General features: G+C 47.7%; 1 protein-coding gene across 2 annotated transcripts in view; it reads right to left on the minus strand.

Annotated features, from left to right (window-relative positions):
- Nucleotides 1-134: 134 nt before the first annotated feature.
- Nucleotides 135-19854, minus strand: part of UBE4B (ubiquitination factor E4B) — a 31891-nt gene continuing 12171 nt past the window's right edge. Inside the window, exons 8-29 of one of the 2 annotated variants that reach the window (XM_077312327.1) lie at nt 19555-19671; nt 17771-17909; nt 16813-16913; nt 16338-16452; nt 15951-16034; nt 13784-13840; nt 13534-13650; nt 13317-13415; nt 12995-13108; nt 12016-12214; nt 11351-11489; nt 10000-10099; nt 9037-9164; nt 8531-8629; nt 7113-7348; nt 6617-6743; nt 6205-6349; nt 5172-5306; nt 4859-5050; nt 2857-3031; nt 2435-2581; nt 135-1498 (exon numbers count right to left, since the gene is read on the minus strand). In XM_077312327.1, the coding sequence (XP_077168442.1) occupies nt 1437-1498; nt 2435-2581; nt 2857-3031; nt 4859-5050; nt 5172-5306; nt 6205-6349; nt 6617-6743; nt 7113-7348; nt 8531-8629; nt 9037-9164; nt 10000-10099; nt 11351-11489; nt 12016-12214; nt 12995-13108; nt 13317-13415; nt 13534-13650; nt 13784-13840; nt 15951-16034; nt 16338-16452; nt 16813-16913; nt 17771-17909; nt 19555-19671 (2827 nt within the window). In that variant the 3' untranslated portion in view covers nt 135-1436. The remainder of the gene's footprint in view (nt 1499-2434; nt 2582-2856; nt 3032-4858; nt 5051-5171; nt 5307-6204; nt 6350-6616; nt 6744-7112; nt 7349-8530; nt 8630-9036; nt 9165-9999; nt 10100-11350; nt 11490-12015; nt 12215-12994; nt 13109-13316; nt 13416-13533; nt 13651-13783; nt 13841-15950; nt 16035-16337; nt 16453-16812; nt 16914-17770; nt 17910-19554; nt 19672-19854) is intronic. The other variant, XM_077312328.1, reaches the window with a different exon arrangement.

Below are 19854 nucleotides of genomic sequence, written 5' to 3' on the forward strand. Positions count from 1 at the left end.
CACCCCACTGCCCAGTGAGCACAAAGAAAAGACACACATGATTGTTCTTGTGAATGAGTATCACCATTTATTGTAGTTCAAGAATCAGGAACTGAACATAGGACACTGTCAGCGGGAAAAAAAAGAAAAAAACGTTTTTCTTGTCAGGCTTCATTTTAAAACACCGTGGTTTCAAATTCCTTTTTAAAAAGGAAATTCAAGTATCTTTAAGCAGGGGGCAGTTATACAAAAATGTTTTGTCTTTTTATATAGTTTCTTTTTTTAAAAAAAGCAAGTCTACATTTTTCTGCACCCTTTTTGCTTTGGTAAGGCCAAGCTATGGATACAAATTTGAACGCAACATAAAAATGGACCTCCCGTCCGGACTGGTAGGCTCTGAGAATAAAATGACCACCCACACGCTCGCCCACCCCTTCCAGGGGAGACGAGCTCTGACGATATTCAGAATTGTTACCACTTAGCTTATCCGATCTCTGGTTTTAAGAGCTTTATATATATATAGTTATATATATATATATAGTTACTAATCTCTCTCTCTCTTTTTAAGTCAATGAAGTCCTGTTATTCCACACCAATTTGCCTTGGCCGCAGCTGTTGCAGTACTATTCCTTATTACAAGGCTTTTAAAAAAACCCAAAAACATACATGCCAGAGCATCAAATCTCCCACAGAACACAAAAGGGATGCCCAAAAATCGATGTGCAAAAAAAAAAAAAATGAAACGAGGGGGAAGCCATTTTGCCATTTTGAATCATTCTCCTTATGTATGGCCTACCAAATAAAAATAAACACATATGTTTAATAGAAAAATATGATTCCCCCCAAGATTAACATGTTGCAGGCACAGTTATCTTTTCAAGATTACGTTCTCCTGGGGCCAGAGACGGATATATATATATTTTTAACACACTGGGAACGTTTTCTTTGCATTACAAAAGAAAAAAAAAGAGGAAAGGATAGTGCAGGAAGAGGTGATGGGAAGAAATGGGGCGGGTGGGGAGAGAACAAAATGTCTTTAGCAGCAAAATGTTCAAGGTTTCAATCACAATCAAATTAACGGAGATCTGGCGATATATTAAAAAACAATGCGTTGAGGGTTGGCTGCCCTGATCCACTTGTCTTTTGCTAAAGAGGACTCAGCTGTATAAACCCCAATTATGAGATGGAGGATTTTGCTTCGTAACAAGAGCAACTTCCTAACTTATCCCCCACAATGCTATTGTCCACCATTTTTAATCACTTAAATATATGTACAAGAATTAAGCTGCTTTTTCTTTTCCTTTCCTCCTTTGTCCATGTGTTTCTAAGTCATGGGTGGCTGGCACCCTGCGAACTACAACCCAGATTCAGCATTCCAAAGTATCGGCCCATCCCATATCCTGATCCCTCACGTCCTGCTCTTGGCAGCTGATCTCAGCATCCGTCACAAGGGCATCTTAATGGTCAGTGTTCTGTTTGTCTCTCATCCAGGCTTGGATCTGCTCTTTCAGCTCTGGCACTAGGAAAAGAAGAAAAAAAAGGAGAGGATATTTAAAACCAATGCCCACTTTTTGAAAAGCTCGAGTTAAAAGAGGATGCTTCTAAGGGACAGCGACTGAAGTTAGATTTCACGTGAACAGGGTTCCTATTGCAGACTGGGTAGGATGGCTAACAAGGCTGAAGCCAAGCCACAGATAATTCAGCATGGGCTGGGTTTGAAAGCATTCTTAGGGGAGCCCATGAAATGTCACAGTATGTTTCTTCTTCAGAACTGATGCCCTCATTCTGTCTTCATAACAACTTTTTAAGGCAGGCTTACAAAGGGGAAAAAAACTGTCTCAAGGCCACTCTGATCTTTTCTGTGAGTGGGGATTTGAACCCAAGTATCCCCAGTTCTATCACTCAGACATGCTGACTTCCCATTAGCCTTTCATTTGAGGATCTGAGGAAACTGTCCCCTTTAATTTCTCCATTGTTATAACATGCTGTATTTGCAACTGCAAGCAAAGTTCTAATAACACAATTACAAGCACATGTGAGAGAGAACAGCAGCACCCCCCCCTCCAGTAGGGAGCCAACCTTTCTGCCTTGCTGCCAATACAGGGATCTCCCCCTCTCCACATAAGCCAGACACAAGATCCCCACCTAGGCATTCCTTAGAACCCAGCTGGCAAAGCCATAGACTGTTGAATCTTCATATAAACAATTCCACGATTTCTGTTTAAAAGCCTGAGTAAGCAGATTTGAACAGACGAATTATCCCCATCTCAATCTAACTATATAAGCACCATGAAAAAAAAATTGTACAAAGAAAAAAGTTTTGAACAACCTACACACAGAAGGATTATGAATCTCAAAAGCATGCTATTTTAAAAGCGGTTTTAAATAAAAAGCTACTTGGCTCCCTTGTTCCACTTGGTCCATGACAGTCACAGCACAAGCCCATCCCCTCTACCTGGTTCCAGCATGTTTTCCGTTAGTGTCTGCCGATTGAAGGGATCTGTAGAGGAATTCAGAAGGTGCCGGAGGATGACTGATCTATCCATGATGGTCCCGGATGGTAACCTGACAGGGTCAGTCATCAGTGTGTCCATGAGCGGATCTGAGAAAACAAAAGCAAGTTTGTCAGAATTTTTAAAATTAAAGCTCTCCCCTATTTACATCCTTCTCAGGGAAGGGAGGGCTATAATTAAACAAACAAACAAAAACAATTGTCACAAGCACCACTGTGTGTTTGGAAGGTACAAATAAATCATCATCTAAGGCTTCTAAGCTAAACAAACATACTTCTCTGAACAGATCTAAACAGATATACGTTTCTTTTTGAAATGCAGGCATTCAGAGAGAGATGCCACGCTCCTACGAAGAGCAACTCGCCTCTGAACTCATCAGGCGCATCACTGTAGTCGATTTCTGCTCGGGCGTTCTTGGCCACAATTTCCTCCACCTTTTCGGCCAGCAGCTTGAATTTTTCTATTGCTATGGTTGATTTGATTCCTGCCTTCCGCATCTTTGAAATGACTTCTTCAAACAGCTCCTTGCTGTAGGACCGCTGGAAGAGAGGAGAATGATGTCAGCCCCTACGGGTTCCCATTTGGGAGGAAGGATGGGTATGAATGAACGAAATTAAATTAAAAAAATTAAATCCTCTTTTCAGGAAACAGCAAAATTCATGCACGCTGAACTACACTTAAGTTCTTCATTCTGCAACATTTACCATGATTATTGTACTGCAATATTAATTCTGGCTTTGCTAGTCAGAGGAGAGTTAAGAACATAAAAGGCATTCCCCTGCCCCAGCACCTTAAAATATCATTGCTGGCAACCATTCTAGCTTTGAAAATCCCAGCGGGCATTTTTCTGCATGTTTCTAAAATTATGTGAACAGCCAGAAGGGCAAGAAACTTGCTCCTATTTTAAAAGCAAAAACCAAGAAACTGCATTCTACATCTATGAAAATTTTTAAACAGAGGCTAGATAGCCATCTGACGGAGAGTCTGATTCTGTGAAGGCTTAAGGGGGTGGCAGGTTACAGTGGATGAGCGATAGGGTTGTGTCCTGCATAGTGCAGGGGGTTGGACTAGATGGCCCAAGAGGTCCCTTCCAACTTTATTTTTCTATGATGATTCTATGCAAGATCACAGCATGCACACAATCCCTAGTTAATGAACCTCCATGAAGCATCTGCCTGCACACTATTGGTGGTCAGGATGCCTAGCTTAAGAGACCACAAAGCGTGACAGCAGATGACCATTCCACTTTGCAGGTGATCCACAAACAAGGTTACCCGTTTCTGCAATAGGTGAGCACCATATGCTTCTGTGTGCAATAATGATATAGAAGGTGTCACTGAGAAGAAATTGAGACATTCCCTCCCTTCACTGTGTTAATTCCAAAAATCCTGCATTCAGGAGTCACAGCGTGCAAAAGCCGGCATCTTCTGGGAGCCTGCCAATTCGATGCAGTATCACTGCAGGAAAGACAGCTCTCCAACTCCAAGGCAGCAGTTACCTGAAGCAATATCAGCCAGCTGTGGTGGGTGGATGGAGCGTGCATGTAAGAGAGAAGCATCTTTGGTAGCCCTGCAAATGCTTTGGACGAAGTAAGCAACCAAACTGCATTGAAGGAAATTATTTTTGATTCTGGAGGCTTTTTGACCCTTCGAGGTGACCATCAGACCTATGCATATGGTAATTCTGTAGAGTCTATGAAGCTTTCTCCCTCCCAAGTCGGCCCACAAGAGTGACTTAGCAAGGCAGATAACGTCAGCTCCTACTTTCTGGAGGCTTCCTTGTTCAAATCAGCTCCAGCACATCCAGGCAGCCTCTCCAATACCCTACATAGATTTATCTGCAGTGCAGTGATCGACAGTGTACTCGCTCCTTAATGTCAGCCCAGCAGGAATAAGGAAAAAAAACAGCCAACATGATATCTGCCCAGCAAACGTTTTCGGGCCTCATGAATTACACACTATTTTGCAAATCAAATAAGAAACTCTTATCCTGACCAGAGCTGGGTATTTTTAAAAAAACAAGTAGTTTTTTGTTTGCTCGTGTTAAAGAAACCAAAACACACACACCCCACCCCTGGATTTTTAGATTGGGTCAATCTGGGCACACACGGCCCTAATTAATTTCATTTGTCCAGAACTCTATCTGGATATTTTGTATACTTGCTGAAGGAAGGAAAGCAGCCCAGGATTCTAAATGTTTGGTGAAAGCTTCTCGTCCAAATCATTGATTAGAGGACCCCCCGAGCAATCCTTGGCAGTCCCAAAAGCAAGAGCCTGGACAGGAAGAACCAGCCAAGGGACCATCTTTCACCTCCCTGGCAAGTCCACCTCCCACCCCGTTCCCCAGAGAGATGGCCGTACACTCACCTGGTCATCAGCAATGGCTTTTGCAAAGCGAGGGCAGTCTAACTGCAGGTAAATGTCCGTCAGTTGGTCCAAAAGCTTCTTTGGTTCAAACCCATATTTCTCGGGGTTTTCGACTTTCAGGTCGCGGCACTTGGGGCCGCACAACTGCTGAAGGTTGAAGTTCAGCATAGCAGCCAATCGCGGTCCAAGTTCCTGGAAGGCCAAAGCAGCACAAGGAAGAATTAACCGCCAGCGTAATGCATCATGTGCAACTGTTAAATCCGGAGCATTCTGAATTGGAGTTTGGAATCCTGGACCCCACATTCCTACTTACAGGTCTGAGGAAAGGCTTCTGAACTTGCTTGGTGAGGATATGGAACATGTCAACCGTTTCCGTCGCCAGGGCTAAGTAGGAGCGTGACACGCGCTCGTCCTGTGCAAGCTGAGATTGCCGAGCCTGTTGCTGGTCCTGGAACAGAAGAAGGGGGAACCCTTGGGATGAAAACCCTCCTGCCGCTCACTGTGCAGGAAGTAAAGTGTGCAACGGTTATTTCCACTTTTCAGCCAACGCATTTCTGCCCACCCAGACAGAAGCACTGATAACGTTAAAGAGTCGGCACATGAAGCAGTCTCCCATTTATCCGTTGCCCTCAAGCCAGATACCCAGGGATACCATGGTTTTCTGGATGCAAACCAAAGGCCAGTTCTAAAACTGGCAGATTTTCAATCAGCTCCCAGAACCCACACGCCCCTGCAGAATTGCCTCCTGGGAACAGCCTCCCCAAATCCCAGCTTTGCTTTATGATGAAAGACATTTAAGAAACGAATAGGTTGTGTGCCTGACACAAAACAGAAATTTTTAAAATAATCAATACAACAAAACATGCATAACAAAAATCCAGCAAAGAGAGGATTGAAAAAACAATGGAAAAGTCACCAAGTGAAGATTATAATCAGTGTGAGATTAAACAAGCCAGTCTTTAAAAGACTAAAAAGGTGTGCAGCATGAGAATTTGAGAAAGGAGGGAGCTCCAAACCCCGGGGCACCACTGCTAGGGGATCTGTAGCTCAGTGGAAGTGTCTTGACTTTGCACGCAGAAGACCCCGGGGGTTCAGTCCCCGGCATCTCCACTTCAGAAACTCAAGCCATGGGGGATGTGAAAGGCCTCTGCTGAGACGCTGGAGAGCTGCCACCCGTCTGAAGAGACCACACTGACCTTGATGGGGCAAGGGGCAGAGTTCATATAAGGCAGCTTCAAGTGAGGCATGCAGAGCAGTGCAGACCTCCAGTTTCCAAAGCTCCAACATCAGCCCTTCTCCCCCCACACAATTTGGGGACCATTCATGCCAAGAGGCCGTTTCCTCACCCTGGGCAGCAGGTCCCAGTGCTCTTTGTTTCTCATCTCCTCTTGCACTTCGTGGATACGCTTTAGGGACTCTAAACTCTCGTCCAACAAGAAGGTGGTGTCGTTGATCAACATATTGATGTAGCGGACAAACTGCTTCCCAGAACTGAAAGAGATGCACAATGGAGTGACTTAAACACAGCAGGGACAGGGAAGACTCCTGCGAGGGGGCAGTAGCATTCTGCAGGGGTGGCTGGACTGTGGCTCCCCAGACATTCATGGGCTGCAACTACCATGAGAGGCTGGCAGGGGCTCATGGGTAATTGTAGTCCTTTATAATCCAGTTTGGCCACCCCTGCAGTCTGGATTTCCAGGATGGACTTCAAGGAGCCCAAGACTCTTGGCTGCAGAAGACTAGCCCTCGCTCACTCACTTGAACTCCTCCATGAAGGTGCCATGGTGAGCAATGTTCTGCCAGAGGCTTTTGAAGATGGTGCTGATGTGGTAGCGGATGGTGAACTTGTCGTAGAACTCGCTGGTGGCGCCGGTGTGCTCGACGTCTGCAAACGGCCAAAGAAAAAAAACTCAGCACTCCGGTCAGCAAGTGCACAGAGAGAGGTGGCTTGCGCAGTCCGAAAAGCAGCAAGACCAGGGAAGCTTCTACATGACTGAGGCGCTTCCCAAGGATGAGAAAGATGCACAACTCTCTGAATGGATGTAAAAGCAGAACAGCCCCAAACGCTACACGGATTTTCATTTTTAAATTTATATGCTGCTTTTCACCCCAGCTGGAACCCAAGGCAGCTTAGAACACCGTTCTCCCCTCCCCCATTTCCTTGCTACAACCACCCTATTCTTGGAGAGGCGAGGGGAGAACAAAGGCAGGTTGGGAGATAAATAACTGCTTGATTGGCAGGTCCCCCTCTTACCTGTATAAAATTTCATCAGCGACGGGACTAACAACTTGGTGGAGAGGGGGTGGTTCTCTATCATCTCAAAGAACTTCTGGGTCCGCGGCTGGACAGCTGGGTTTGTCATGAACATCACCTCCACCAGCTTGGCGACCAGGTAGGGGTTCCGGATGTAGTTCTGGTTGCAGAGCATCACGACGAGGAAAGTCACAACGTCCTGAGTGCAGGGCTCGTAAAGTACCTGAGGAGAGTATCTGAAAGAGGAAAGAGAAACGAGAGGCAGCTCACACAGCCTCGGGCAGCTCGGAATTCCTATCATATATACAAATATTTATTAACCCCAACAAGCGCTACCTTTCTGTACCCCCCGATCAGACACTGGTCCTATGCTCCACAGATAAATAAGCAGTACAAAAACAGCAAGAGTCCAGTAGCATTTTAAAGACTAACCAAATTTGTGGCATCGTCTCACAAAAGCTTTTCCCCCGCCACAAATTCCGTTAGTCTATAAAATGCTACCGGACTCTTGCTCTTTTCTAGTGTTACAGACAGACTAACACGGTGACCCATCTTGCTCGAGGTAACTAAGCAGAGATTCCAGCATGCCTGTTCCAGCCTGTTCCTGCCCAGAAACATCTGTACACAAAACATGAACCCAGGCTGGTCCCGTCCCATGATGCTGCTAACAGACACCAGGACTGCAACCCCAATCAAGGGAGGAAAGCGTTTTTAGGCAAAGGTACCCAGGAGCGACGCTATGGGAGGTCGAAAGGACCCCAAAGCGGACCTGCGGGACCGCTTGGTTGCTTATGCCCCCCGCAGGGCACTCCGCTCTGCGGGTATGAATTTACTGGTTGTCCCGGGCCCACGGGATGTGCGCCTGGCCTCGACCCGGGCCAGAGCCTTTTCAGTCCTGGCCCCAACCTGGTGGAACGAGCTCCCAGAAGAGCTAAGGGCCCTGCAGGATCTACCAGCTTTCCGCAGGGCCTGTAAGACGGAGCTCTTCCGCCAGGCATATGGTTGAGGCCAGGGCAGCTCTCCCACTAACCCATCAGAGGATCCCCTCCAATATTGAGATCTCTAACACCGAGATCATGGTTAGATCTATTGTATTGGTGCCACCCTCTTCTGAACATTATTCTCTCCACCAGGCTGAACTAAGATCAGAATTGTGACCACCGCCGCTATATGTTATGTTATATGTAACTTTTAATTGGGGTTTTTATGGGGATTTTATTGTATTTTAACTATTTATGTTGTAAACCGCCCTGAGACCTATTGGGAGAAGGGCGGTCTAGAAATTAAATTAAAAAAAAAAAAAAAAAAAAAAAGGACCCCACGCACCCCTCTGTTCTAAGCCAGCCACAAACCACCCTTCCCTCTGAACTGAGATGCCCACACCCTTCGATTCTCAGAAGAAATTTTTTTCCACTTACTGTACAATAAAAAATAAAAATTCTGCGACATCTTCCACATAAAACTCAGGCAACGCTGCAAACACTTTTGGAACGTCGGGGCTTAAAGGCAGTTTTATGCTGCAGAGGAGGAAAAAAGATTTATTTGAAAAATAAGATCGGTCAACTGGAGGTGCCAGAAGTGACAGTCAACCACAGAGCCATGGCTCCCTCCCCTGGGAACTTGATCCATCCTGGTCTCATTTAGAACTTGATCCATCCTGCTTTAGGATGCTTAGGGCTGTTCCTGCATTGAGCAGGGAGTTGATGGCCTGTATGGCCCCTTCCAACTCTATGATTTCCTTCAAGTTTTAAAACCATCGCTAGTCAAGAGAAGAGTTAGGTCTCTCACCAGCCCAGAAATGAACCTGCCCCCTCTGTATGACTTGCATGCTTCTGGAGAATTAGCCGAGAAGGAACTAACAGGGAACTCTGCTGGGGCAAAAGCCAAAGCAGGAACGACTAGAAGATCTTTGATCGTCACTCACTCGGGGAAGGCCGGGTCGAGGATCCGCAGCAAAAGCTGGATCACCATGCTGTAGAAGTTCAGGCACCTCCTCAGGAAATTCTCGTCCAGCAAACCGGCATCTGCGCAGGCTTTGCACCGCACCAGTTTCTGTGCAAGAAGCGGAAACCGCAAAGTTAAACAAAGAGACCCACATTGGAAAATGAACCCTGAACCCCAATGCTATGAGGCTGAGCTTACTCAGCAACTCTGAGTCAGAAAAACAGAACAGACTGGCAAACCAGGCAGATCACCCAAAGGCAATCCTTGAAGCTGCTTTCCTTCCTTCCCACCCCTTGGGGAATCGGTGTGATCTACTTCAGAGACCCTGCGATAACACAGCATGCACCGAGCCTTCTTGCAAAATGAGATTTCCTATAAATGCCTGTGCATTTGATAAACAGACTTTAAATGACACTCCCGGGCACTCCCACACTCCTCTTTCCGTTCTCCCCTGAATGGGAGAAGCAGGTTTGGGATAGTGTGCAGCGACTGGTTGGTCCTGGCTGGAGGGAGGGGGGCTTGTACCCCACATTTTACTATCCAAAGGAGTCTCAAAGCAGCTTCCAACTGTCAAGGGGCATTGTCAAGAATACAGTCAAAAAAAGGAGGGGGGGGGAGTAGAGAGTTTGACCCTTTTGTGATGACAGGTTTTACCCTGCAGCTGTTTTCTTAGCCTAAACCCAGAGACAGCCAACCATAAGCAACTTACCTCTGTCTCCACGAGAGAGCTATAGCTCAAGAGTAGGATGTTTAAGGATAATGTGATAATATTTCATTTTTATACCGCCCCATCCCACATGGGGAGCTGTAGAACAGCTATATTTACAGAACTGCTGCTGTGCAGCTCTCCTCTACACACACTATGAAGTATTTGCAAAAATTCAACGCGTGGCCACAGCTGAGCACAAGACCGGCCAGCCGTCGCCTAAAAATAGACACAGACCTTGAGTTGTGTTTTGCAGCGTTTCAACATCTCTCGATGCCTTGTAGCCAGAGGGGAATCTTTCCATTGACTCTCGTTGTTTTTCAGGTCCTCCACCGTCCTGTAAAAAAAAAAGACACAAAACACCGTTCTAGTGATCAGGTGAAAGGCAGATGCCTTCAGTGTGGAGAAACCGAGAAAACAGGAAAATAAGATGTCGCCAAGCTGTGAAGAGAGGTGTGGTTTCCCCAGGATTCCTCTTCTGAAGAGCAGGCCTTAATAGTGTTGAGGACAAGGGTGGCCAAATTGTGGCTCTCCAGTTGTCCATGGGCTGCACTTACCATGAGCCCCTGCCAATGCTTGCAAGGGCTCATGGTAATTGCAGTCCATGGACATGGCACCAAGCACCACGGTCCTTTCATTTACAGCCCTCAGTGCTTTCCAATCATCTACTGGAGAAGCCTTTCAGAATCCCATCTCTTTCTGAGCCAAACTCAGTGTGAGGGCAGCCACCAGATGCACCTTACGTTCAGTTTTGCTTGCCAGCATTCAGCTTCATGTGTCTAGGCAAGCTGTTATGTACTGGACAGAGTCTGTCTGCTTCGTAGCACTGAACATACAGGATTGCCTTATACTGAATTGGCTCATAGGCCATATAGCGCCATACTGCCTATTCTGACAGGCAGAAATTCTCCAAGGTCGCAGGCAGAGAAAGGTCATTTCCCAGCACGAGATCCAGGAAGCAGAGATGCCAGGGATGGAACACCTGGGGCCTTCAGAATGCCAACCAGGCGCTCTCTGGGTTTGCTACTGATCATTTTAATGTATTCTATTGCTTTATTTTTAGATTCTCTTGCAAAGCCAAGTCTGACTGCAAGCAGCACAGGAATATCACAAAAACAATCCTCTTTAATGCCCAAGGTTTGGGCTTCCAGCTCTCAGGACCATCCTTCAAATAGCAAACCACTCAAGCAATATTTGTCTTTATGTAAAAATTATACACCTTCTGTTCCTCAGCAGGCTGCCCTCCAAGCATGGCTGGACGTTGAACCTCTCCAACTGGCCCCCAACAGGTGCAACTTCTTCTGCCCTCCCCACCTTTCCCTGCAGCTTGTTGGGGCTCCTGGTGCAAAAATCATGAAAATGCTCCCATTTCCTTCTGAGCATGCTGAGCTTGCCCTTATCAACTTGCGGCCAGCGATTACTCAATCCACCTTCGCCCTAGATGGACAATGATGCTTTTTGTGGCCCACAGGCTTTCTGGGAACGCTGGCCCAGCTCTTTCAAAGACGACGATGCCCCCAGCGTTTGAGAAAATTGGCAGGAATGCTCCCCCCCCACCATGGACATCTGGATCAATGCAGCTTCTAACCTGTTAAGCTCCCGGATGGCCCTCAATCGACGAATGTAGCGCCGGCAGCTTGGTAGGATGGAGAGATGGTGTGCGTGGAGGGTCAGGAAGAAGCACTCGGTCGGGAATTTCGGCTCAGAAAAGAGAGCCTGATCCCTGGCTGGGGAGAAGGGGAAGAAACAGAAGTGAAAAGAGTGAATCGTGATGCACTTGAACCTCCCTTAACTAAATGGGACAGATCAAGATGAGTTGCTGCATTAGTCTGTCTGCAGCAGGAGAACAGAGCAAGAGTCCAGGAGCACCGTCAAGATTAATAAAATTGGTGGCCAGGGATGAGCTTCCGGGAGTCGCCTCTTCAGAAATAAATCATGCCTCATCTGGTACAGCATGTTGGCTAGGGTTCAGCACATCCAACGCCTGTGAGTGACTGAGAAGTTGCGCGTACCACCCACTAACATCTTTACAGGCTGAACAGCAGATACTGTTAATGTTTTATATTGTTATTGTTAATAATTTGCATGATGCTTCAAAACTTTGGTTGGACCAGGATTGGAGTTACCTTGGAGGCCCTACCACTCCAAATAATGCTCTCTAAAAACCAAACCAGAGATGCTTTTTTTGCACATTTCCAGAAAATGAGATGCTGGAGACGAGCATCGTGGGGGGGGGGGGCATGCTGCACTCACACAGCTCCACCATCCAGCTGGCGACATCCTCCATGGTTGCCTTCACACGTGTCTCATCTGTTGGGAGGACGATGCGACACCGGGGATGGAAGATGTAGGAGGGGTCAACCGTCTCAAGCTTGATCTTCGTGCTAAGCTGCTGCAGCACCCACAGGAAGTTGAGCATGAAGCCATCCGTAGACACCAAGCGGTCGTCCGTCTGCAAGCCAGAGAAAGGTGAGCCAAAGTTACCAAACCGCAAAAACTCTTGATGGTTGAGACCCGTTTGCCACAGCTCCTGCACTCACTGCCAACACCACAACATGACTTGGCAACCAAAAGCTGCAAAGTGCTTTACCCGTGACGAAGGGAGTCCTTAGCTGGAGGCTTACAAATCTGGCAAATGCGCCATAAGACCCAGACAAAATGAAGAGTAGTTTTTTATAGCCTGCTTTTCACTACCCAAAGGAGTCTCAAAGCAGCTTACTAACACTTTTCCCTTCCTCTCCCCACAACAGACACCCTGTGAAGTAGGTGGAGCTGGCAGAGCTCTGAGAGAACAGTTTTGTATGAACAGCTCTAAGGGAACCATGACTGGCCCAAGGTCACCCAGCTGGCTGCATGGGGAAGAATTTGGAATCAAAGTCTGTTCTCCAGATTGGAGTCCGCTGCTCTTAACTACTACACCACAGCTGGCTTGAACTGTTCTCAGGTCCTACTTTTTGATTTCAGCATGAGTATTGAAGCTTGTTTTGACTCTCTCTCTCTCTGAAGCCAGCAGGATTTCAAAGTGTTCCGCTGTGCCTGGATTGTGCTTGTGGCATTTTGCAGAAGGTGGCAATTTAAACCCGAAGACTACGAGCTTCAAGGCGACTGGAAACTGATGCGCAGTCGTAAACAGAGAAAGGATCACAGCAGCAGGAGAGGCAGCTTCACAGGGCAACTCCAAAATCAACTGACGCCCACATTAACAGCAGGCAAGCACTGGTGGGCACCTCACCTGCATCTGAGCCTTCTTCATGTTGGCGTTGACCACAGTGGCCATGTAGCTGAGAGCTGCTTCCCGGGTCTCTCCGTTGAGCAAAATGCTGTGTAGGATCTTGAACAGCTCTTGCTGAAAAGAGTACAAAAAGGGGAACAAACGTCAATAAGCACCTGAACTTAGCAGGCGGGGTCCCGCCAAAGCAGCCCTATGCAAAACCTCCCCTCTCCCTTTCCCAACCGCCCCCCTCCCAGCAGCTGTAAGATGCAGGGAATTGCATTCTGTGAACACGCTCCCCAAACCTCCAGCAAAGTGGTTACTCCACTTCCCTGAGACATACCCTCGCAGACTCCAAGTAGTGCTGTAGAGACTGGCTAACCACCCGGGTGTTTTCCAGGGTAATGGCAGGCCCGGAAAAATATTTTTCCACTACTCTAGGCTGCAAGGAATGGAAAGACAGATGAGTGGGTAATGCAAGTATCTCACTGTCATGACCACAGGAAGTTGTCCTGGGCCAGAAGAAAGGCAGGACCTGAATGAAACTAATATAGACTTACATCATCTTCCGCAAAGACAGAGAGACTGAAGAAAGCCCCAAGGTAAGAGAGTCTTTGGAGCTCCCGTCCCGTCCCAGGGCTCAGAGACTTCGGTAGCCATAAAGGCAAGGACACGACCTGCAGAGAGAGGAGAGCGGCTGGGAGAAGGACTGATGCTCTGCTGGAATCCCACAGGTGTGAGCGTTCTACACTCGCGTGGTTCCAGCGACCTTGCTTGCCCCCAAGTAGGTGATGCAGATTTCACACTTACCAAGCTGCACACGGGGTGGGATTTCCCGAACTTGATTTCACATAATTCACCTAATGCCTAGACAGAAAGGAGAATGACAATTCACGCAGGCAGGTTTCCTCACCACTGCTGAGCTAACTGACAGAAAGAGCCACTTGTTGGATGGATGGAGAGTTGACAGGGTGCCTCTTAGGAGAGTTGGCTCCCATTGGGCCTTTAAAAGCTGCAGGTGCTGGAGAAGCCAGGCACATATATCATGGTCTGAAAGCCAGTCTCACTACAAGGAACTGGTCCTCCTTCCCCACCTGGGCAAGAGAGCATGGCCTTCCACCTGCAATGCTCCTGGCAAATCACCGAAGACACCCTGCTGTCCACATCATCTACCTCTGCATCCAGAGCCTCTGCCCTATCATACGTCAGTTCCCTTCTTTATTTAATCTATTTATTGCTTTTTATATTTATATACCGCTGCTCTCAAATGTCTCATGGCAATTTACAAAGATTCATAAGTACAATAAAATCCCATAAAACTCCATTAAAATGTAATTTTAAGTCTGGAGCGCAAGCAAAATGCGAACAGGAAGGGATGCCAAGAGACATTGGAGGAGCCTAGACATGTCCCCAGCTGGGGATAAAGCAACCCTTTCCAGCCCGTGCGTTGAATGAACAGCAGCATCGACCTGTGAAGACACTGGTGTGCCAGGAAACAAAGCAAGGGGGAGAGAATTTGATCAGAGAGGGGTCATGCGGAACCCCAGCAGTATGGCCAGCACCTCAAGAAGGGGCAGGACTGGCCCCGTGTGCTGAACATAACAGCCTGGAGTGTCACCACTCAACACAGGTGCCAAGGGTTGCCTACCGCTGCTCTTGAACCTCACCCAAACATTGCACAGAAGCAAATAAAAACACTACCTTGGACCACTCCCAGAAATTTGCCTGCTGGGACCTCTCCTCTTGGCAGCCTAGGACGCAAACCCAAACTGCTAGGCAGAAAGACAGGAGGCCTTACACAGGGATTTCTGTCAAGGCAAGCATGCTTGGCCTTTCTGTCATCTGCAGCTCTCCAGCCTGCCAGGGGCGAATCCCTCTGCTCATCCCACCTTTTACAAGTCTCAAATTATAAAAGGCCTCTCTAGGGAGCACACATTACATCTCGTAAGTTGGCAGGGCACCCAGCAAAACAGCCGGCAAGCTCCAGAGCAGCCCTTCGAAAGCCAGAGATGGAAGTCAAAGGGACCACTGTCCCATGCACACCAAAGCCCTTTGTCTTCCGATGAAGAGCAGAAAGTCACATGAACGCTGAAACACAGGGAACAAGCGATCCTTATCTAGATGCCCCAACCCCTGCAACACGTGGGAAAGAATGACAAAACAAAGGGCTGCGGAAAGCGAACTCTTGCTCCTTCCTTAAGTTCTGGACACCCCAATCAGTCAACGGAGGAATCGTCTTTGGCTAAACCCCTGCAAAGCCAACTCTTCCACTGATGGGGAGAGGGATAAGAGAATGTCTTCTCTGGAAGACACAAACCCAGCTACATCCCTGTAACAAACAAGCAACTAGAATCAGACAAATGTTCCTTCATCTTGAACGCACAGCTTGGTGACTTTGTCTGAAAACACAGGCCCAAGTTTATCTGCAGCAGAAATTTAAGATTCAACCCCAAACATTCCTGACTTCTTTAGGCTCTGCTCCCTGACCCAGTTCTCAGTGTAGAGGATGAATCTGGGCCTGGGGTCAGCCACTTCAGAATACTGAGGGGACCCACACCCACAAATGCTTTGTTAGTCCTGTCAAAAGAACAGATTAGAGTCCAGTAATGCCTTAAAGACCAACAAGAATTGCAGGAGTCAAAGCTCCTATCACCTGACACAGGAGAACAGAAATCTACTCTCAAAAGCTTAAAACATGAAATGAGAAACTTTGGTCTCTAGAGAGTTACAGGGCTCAAAAATCTAACTGTTTGGTACTGCAGACCAAACACGGTCAACCCCTGAAACTATCTCTGTTCTAGCCTGCCCTGACATGCCTATTTTTTCAACATGCAGGAGACAACTATGTGAATTTAATCAAGCCCAAAGTGGTACAGCCCTGGCCCAAGATGACCACCTCACTGAGAACATTGAGACCACAGACTAGCAGCCCCCGCAATACTGGCAGAAGAGGACAACGGCAAGAACTATTACTTACCATAAGAGGATATTTAAAATTATCACTATCCAGGGAACACTCTTTCGAAGCCAGAGCCAGGCCTTGTAAAATGGGGATAAATATCTGTTTAAACAAACAAAACCCGCATTAGGAAACAAAGGTACTTCAGCATACGATCAAGCCTCCCCCCTGCCCTTGAACTTTAATTCCTATGCTGCCACTTGCGAAGCCTCTAATTGGGTTTAGCTGGACCGCTCCAAAATGGATGCTATCCTTACTGAAATATTTAACAAGAAAATTCAAGAAGGCAACATGATCTAAGTGAAGAAGCCAAAAACAAGCCCCATTGTGGGTGAAGAGACGCAGCTGCTATGGCATTCACTGCCCCAGTGCTGAGGAAGGATCTTAAATCCCAGAATTACTTACCTGCCTGAACATCTCTTCATCCTGATGAGTAGTTCTCACGAGCTCCTGGATGAAGCCAAAAGGGAGGTTCCTACAGAGCATGTATGGGACCAGCAAAGACTGTTGCTGCAACGACCTTCACAGGAGGACGAACCAGGATTGGGGTGGTGGGGAGAGGGGGAGGAGGAGAAGGGAGAACAGTCCATAAGCCAGCCATGTCACTCCAATACAGCTTCCCCCTTGGATGCACCAATATCGGCCTTTTCTCCCTTGTTATGGCCAGCAGACTTATTGATAAATCCAGTTTTCATTGTATATTATTATTTCATAACTGTATCTCCCAGGTATTTTGTGGTAACAGGGCATGCCAAGCAGCTAGCCGTCATGGAGGAAACACTGTTGCCAGGGCTGGGCTGGGCTTGGAGGCAAAGACATGAGCAAACAGAGCTGAGGAAGAAGTTAAAGAGTTAGCTGGCCATATCCTGGCTCAACTCACCTTGGCTGTGTTAAGGACCCCTGGAGCACCAAAGCAGCATGGGAGATGCACTGAGACCGGATGTTGCTCAGTAACTGGCTCACCACAGGCTGGCTACACATCTAAGAGAAGAGAAGCATCAAGCAGGATGAGTGGTGATGACATGCAGGAGAGCAAGCCTAATCCTAGCACTGGGAAGGCAAGGTGGTCGGCAAACACCCTCCGGCAGCCTTGAGCTCCACGGCTCTCCAAGCCCAAAGGTTGTTCAGAGAAGCGAAATCTCCTCCAGCCCCTCATCGCAGGCATAACATTAAGGGCATTAGTTGGTTCAAGCTTGCATAGAGCACTTCAGGGGCATCAGAGCTCTGCAACACAGAAGTGATCAAGCCAATGAACTCCGGAGATTCTTCTCCTAACGTCTGGTCGCACTAGAAAGGAGGACGCCTGTATCCTCATCCCCTGTGACAACCGGCAGGGAAGGCTCATGTTACACTTCCCTTTACAGAGACTAAAGAGCTGAGGCTTCCTGACCAGGGTTTCTAAAAGTTTGTCATTTCAGGGTGAAAACTGTTTTCCCCCCAGGGCGTGCCAGCTACTGCCTGTCCCCCTTGGCTACTGGACCATATGAAGCTGCCTTACACCTCTGGCCTATCTAACTCATCCCTGTCTAGCCGCAACAGGCAGGATCTTGGGAAGAGAAAGGTCTTCCTTGACACTTTCTACCCAAATGGCAGACCTTCCATCAATTAAGTCCTTGGCAAAAAGCATGTTCTGGATTTATCAGAGTTTACCTGTGGAGCAGAGGAAAGGGGAGGAGAACCCGAATGGCAGATGGTTCTGCCGGGAGCTGGAAAAGATTGACTTGGACACCATTTCAGGCTCTCTTGGCCCCACCATTTTATACGTCGTAAAACTGTTGCCCTGCAGGAAAGTTAGGAGGCGGTGGAAACTGTGCCTGCCAGCCCCGCCCCTAACATACCTTTGGTGCTTTTCTCTCTTCTATTCCCACTCTGTCGAAACACTCGATGAGGTAGTTCAGCATCTCCGTCTCCTTGCACGTCTCAATGGTGAAATGGTCGCTGCACGAGTCAGACACGCTGGCCCCTCCAGAGCCTCCACTTGAAGAGGGAAAGAGAAATAAAGACAAAACAAAAAATCAGGGCCACTTACCTAGCAGCCTAGGGAAGATGTCAGTCCCTGACGGAGGGGGACTCTCTACGCCTACAGGACTGACCCACGTGGTAAGCTCCTTATGCGCAGAAGGATTCTAGACCGGGCATGGAGGGAAGCATCCTAAACCCAAGCACAGTACCAGGCTCCTGTTGCTACCCAATGGCTGATGTGCACAAGCCAGATCCACGTGGAGTTGAGAAGAATACAAATGTGGCAGAGGAGGGGGAGTCCGTCCTAAGGCAGGCAGGCAGGCCCTGGGCATCCTTTTGAGGCAAAGATTCCAAGTGCAAACGGAAGACGCCAGGACAAGAAGAGACACAGACTCCAACCAGGCCCATGGGATGGGAGTGCTGGGTTTCGCTTGCATAGGACACAAATTTTAAGAGCAAAAATTTTCGGCACCCTGCATCCAGATACTGTGGGCATTAAAAACTACCCTTCAGACCAGTCTATGCCATACAATAAAAGGGTTCTATCATAGAGTGCAGACAGGGTGTGGGGCGTATTTTCAGTGACCCCTCAGGTGTGCTAGCATTCCATTGATTGCGAGTGACTGGAGCAGGGACACTTTGCAAAAGGCAATCCCTCTCACACAGTCTGGAACGGCGCAGGTCATTCTGCCATCTCAGCCCCACGCCCCCCCCTTGTTACCCCGTGGCATGTACAGACCAGGCCTTTCATCACAGATGCTGAACACACCAATTACGGCCTCTGAATGACTAGTCATGTGACATTTGCTTTACAGGCCAGGAAAAGAGAGTCTTGCTCACTGCAGTTCGAAATCAGCCACATGGCCTTTAACATTCAGGCACCCTATTTAGTAAAAGGCTTAAAAGGTTCCGCTACTTCAGCGGGAGAGTTTCAAAGGGGGAGACAACAACAGACCCTTCTTGGTTTCTGTTCACGGGAGCATCACAACTCTGGGATGGCATCACAGCTTCTTATTAGCTATACTCCTTATATTTATAATCCCCTGTTCTTTCACCACCTAGGTTGGAAGATTGGCAGTGATTGCCATAGGAGGGAGGGCTCAGGGGAAGGGGCAGTTCAGGTCAACCTCAACCAAATGCCTGGCGAAGGAGCTCTCTTTTGCAGGACAGACGTCACCCCGCAAGTTCTCACGGCAGAGTGGGGTTTTGAAAGTGGATTACCCAGATCCTAATCCAACACTTTAACCACTCTCCCAGTGCTGGGATATCTAGGACGCTCTGCCTGAGTTCATGTGACCCCCCCCCCCCCTCTTCTCAGTGGAAGGCCCGAGGACAATGCAAAGCATCACCAGAGCTAAAGGGAATGCACAGCATCATTCCAAGGCAGAAAACAACAAGAAATAGCCAGTTTAAGGGCCACCGCAAAGGACACCCCTCCCTGCCTATGAGGGAGCCACTTCTCCATATGCTGAAACACAGAAAAGGAAAAACAGGGCTTGGGTGGGGATAATTGTTAATACGCAAACTAGCAGCAAGGGAGGAAAAACAGTGAGAACAGAACTGAATGTCAGTTTTGGAAAAGGGAATGGCACCATGCTTCTTTTTTCAATGGAAGACAGACAAAGTTACATGGTTTTTTTCTTGGGGGGGGGTTTAATACCTGGACCCAAACTGGACACAAGCAAAGTCATCCTCGTCATCTTCGTTTTCCTCATCAGAACTGTCTCCAGACACATCGGGAATGGCAAGGAAGAGAGGGAAAGGGCTGTCGGACAGACTATCGTAAGGAAAGCAAACAGGACCCATAAATCAACGAGGAGGGAACCGCAACAGAAGGCCGAAAACCCCGCCTTTGCCAAAAGCATGCACCGAACTTGGGAAAAATCAGTGCTTGTTAAAGCCACAACCAAGTTAATGAGCTTTCTCACAAAAAGCATCACTTCAAATTAAACAAACGCTA

Source organism: Paroedura picta, chromosome 15 (assembly GCF_049243985.1).
Source record: "Paroedura picta isolate Pp20150507F chromosome 15, Ppicta_v3.0, whole genome shotgun sequence".
Lineage (NCBI taxonomy): Eukaryota > Metazoa > Chordata > Lepidosauria > Squamata > Gekkonidae > Paroedura > Paroedura picta.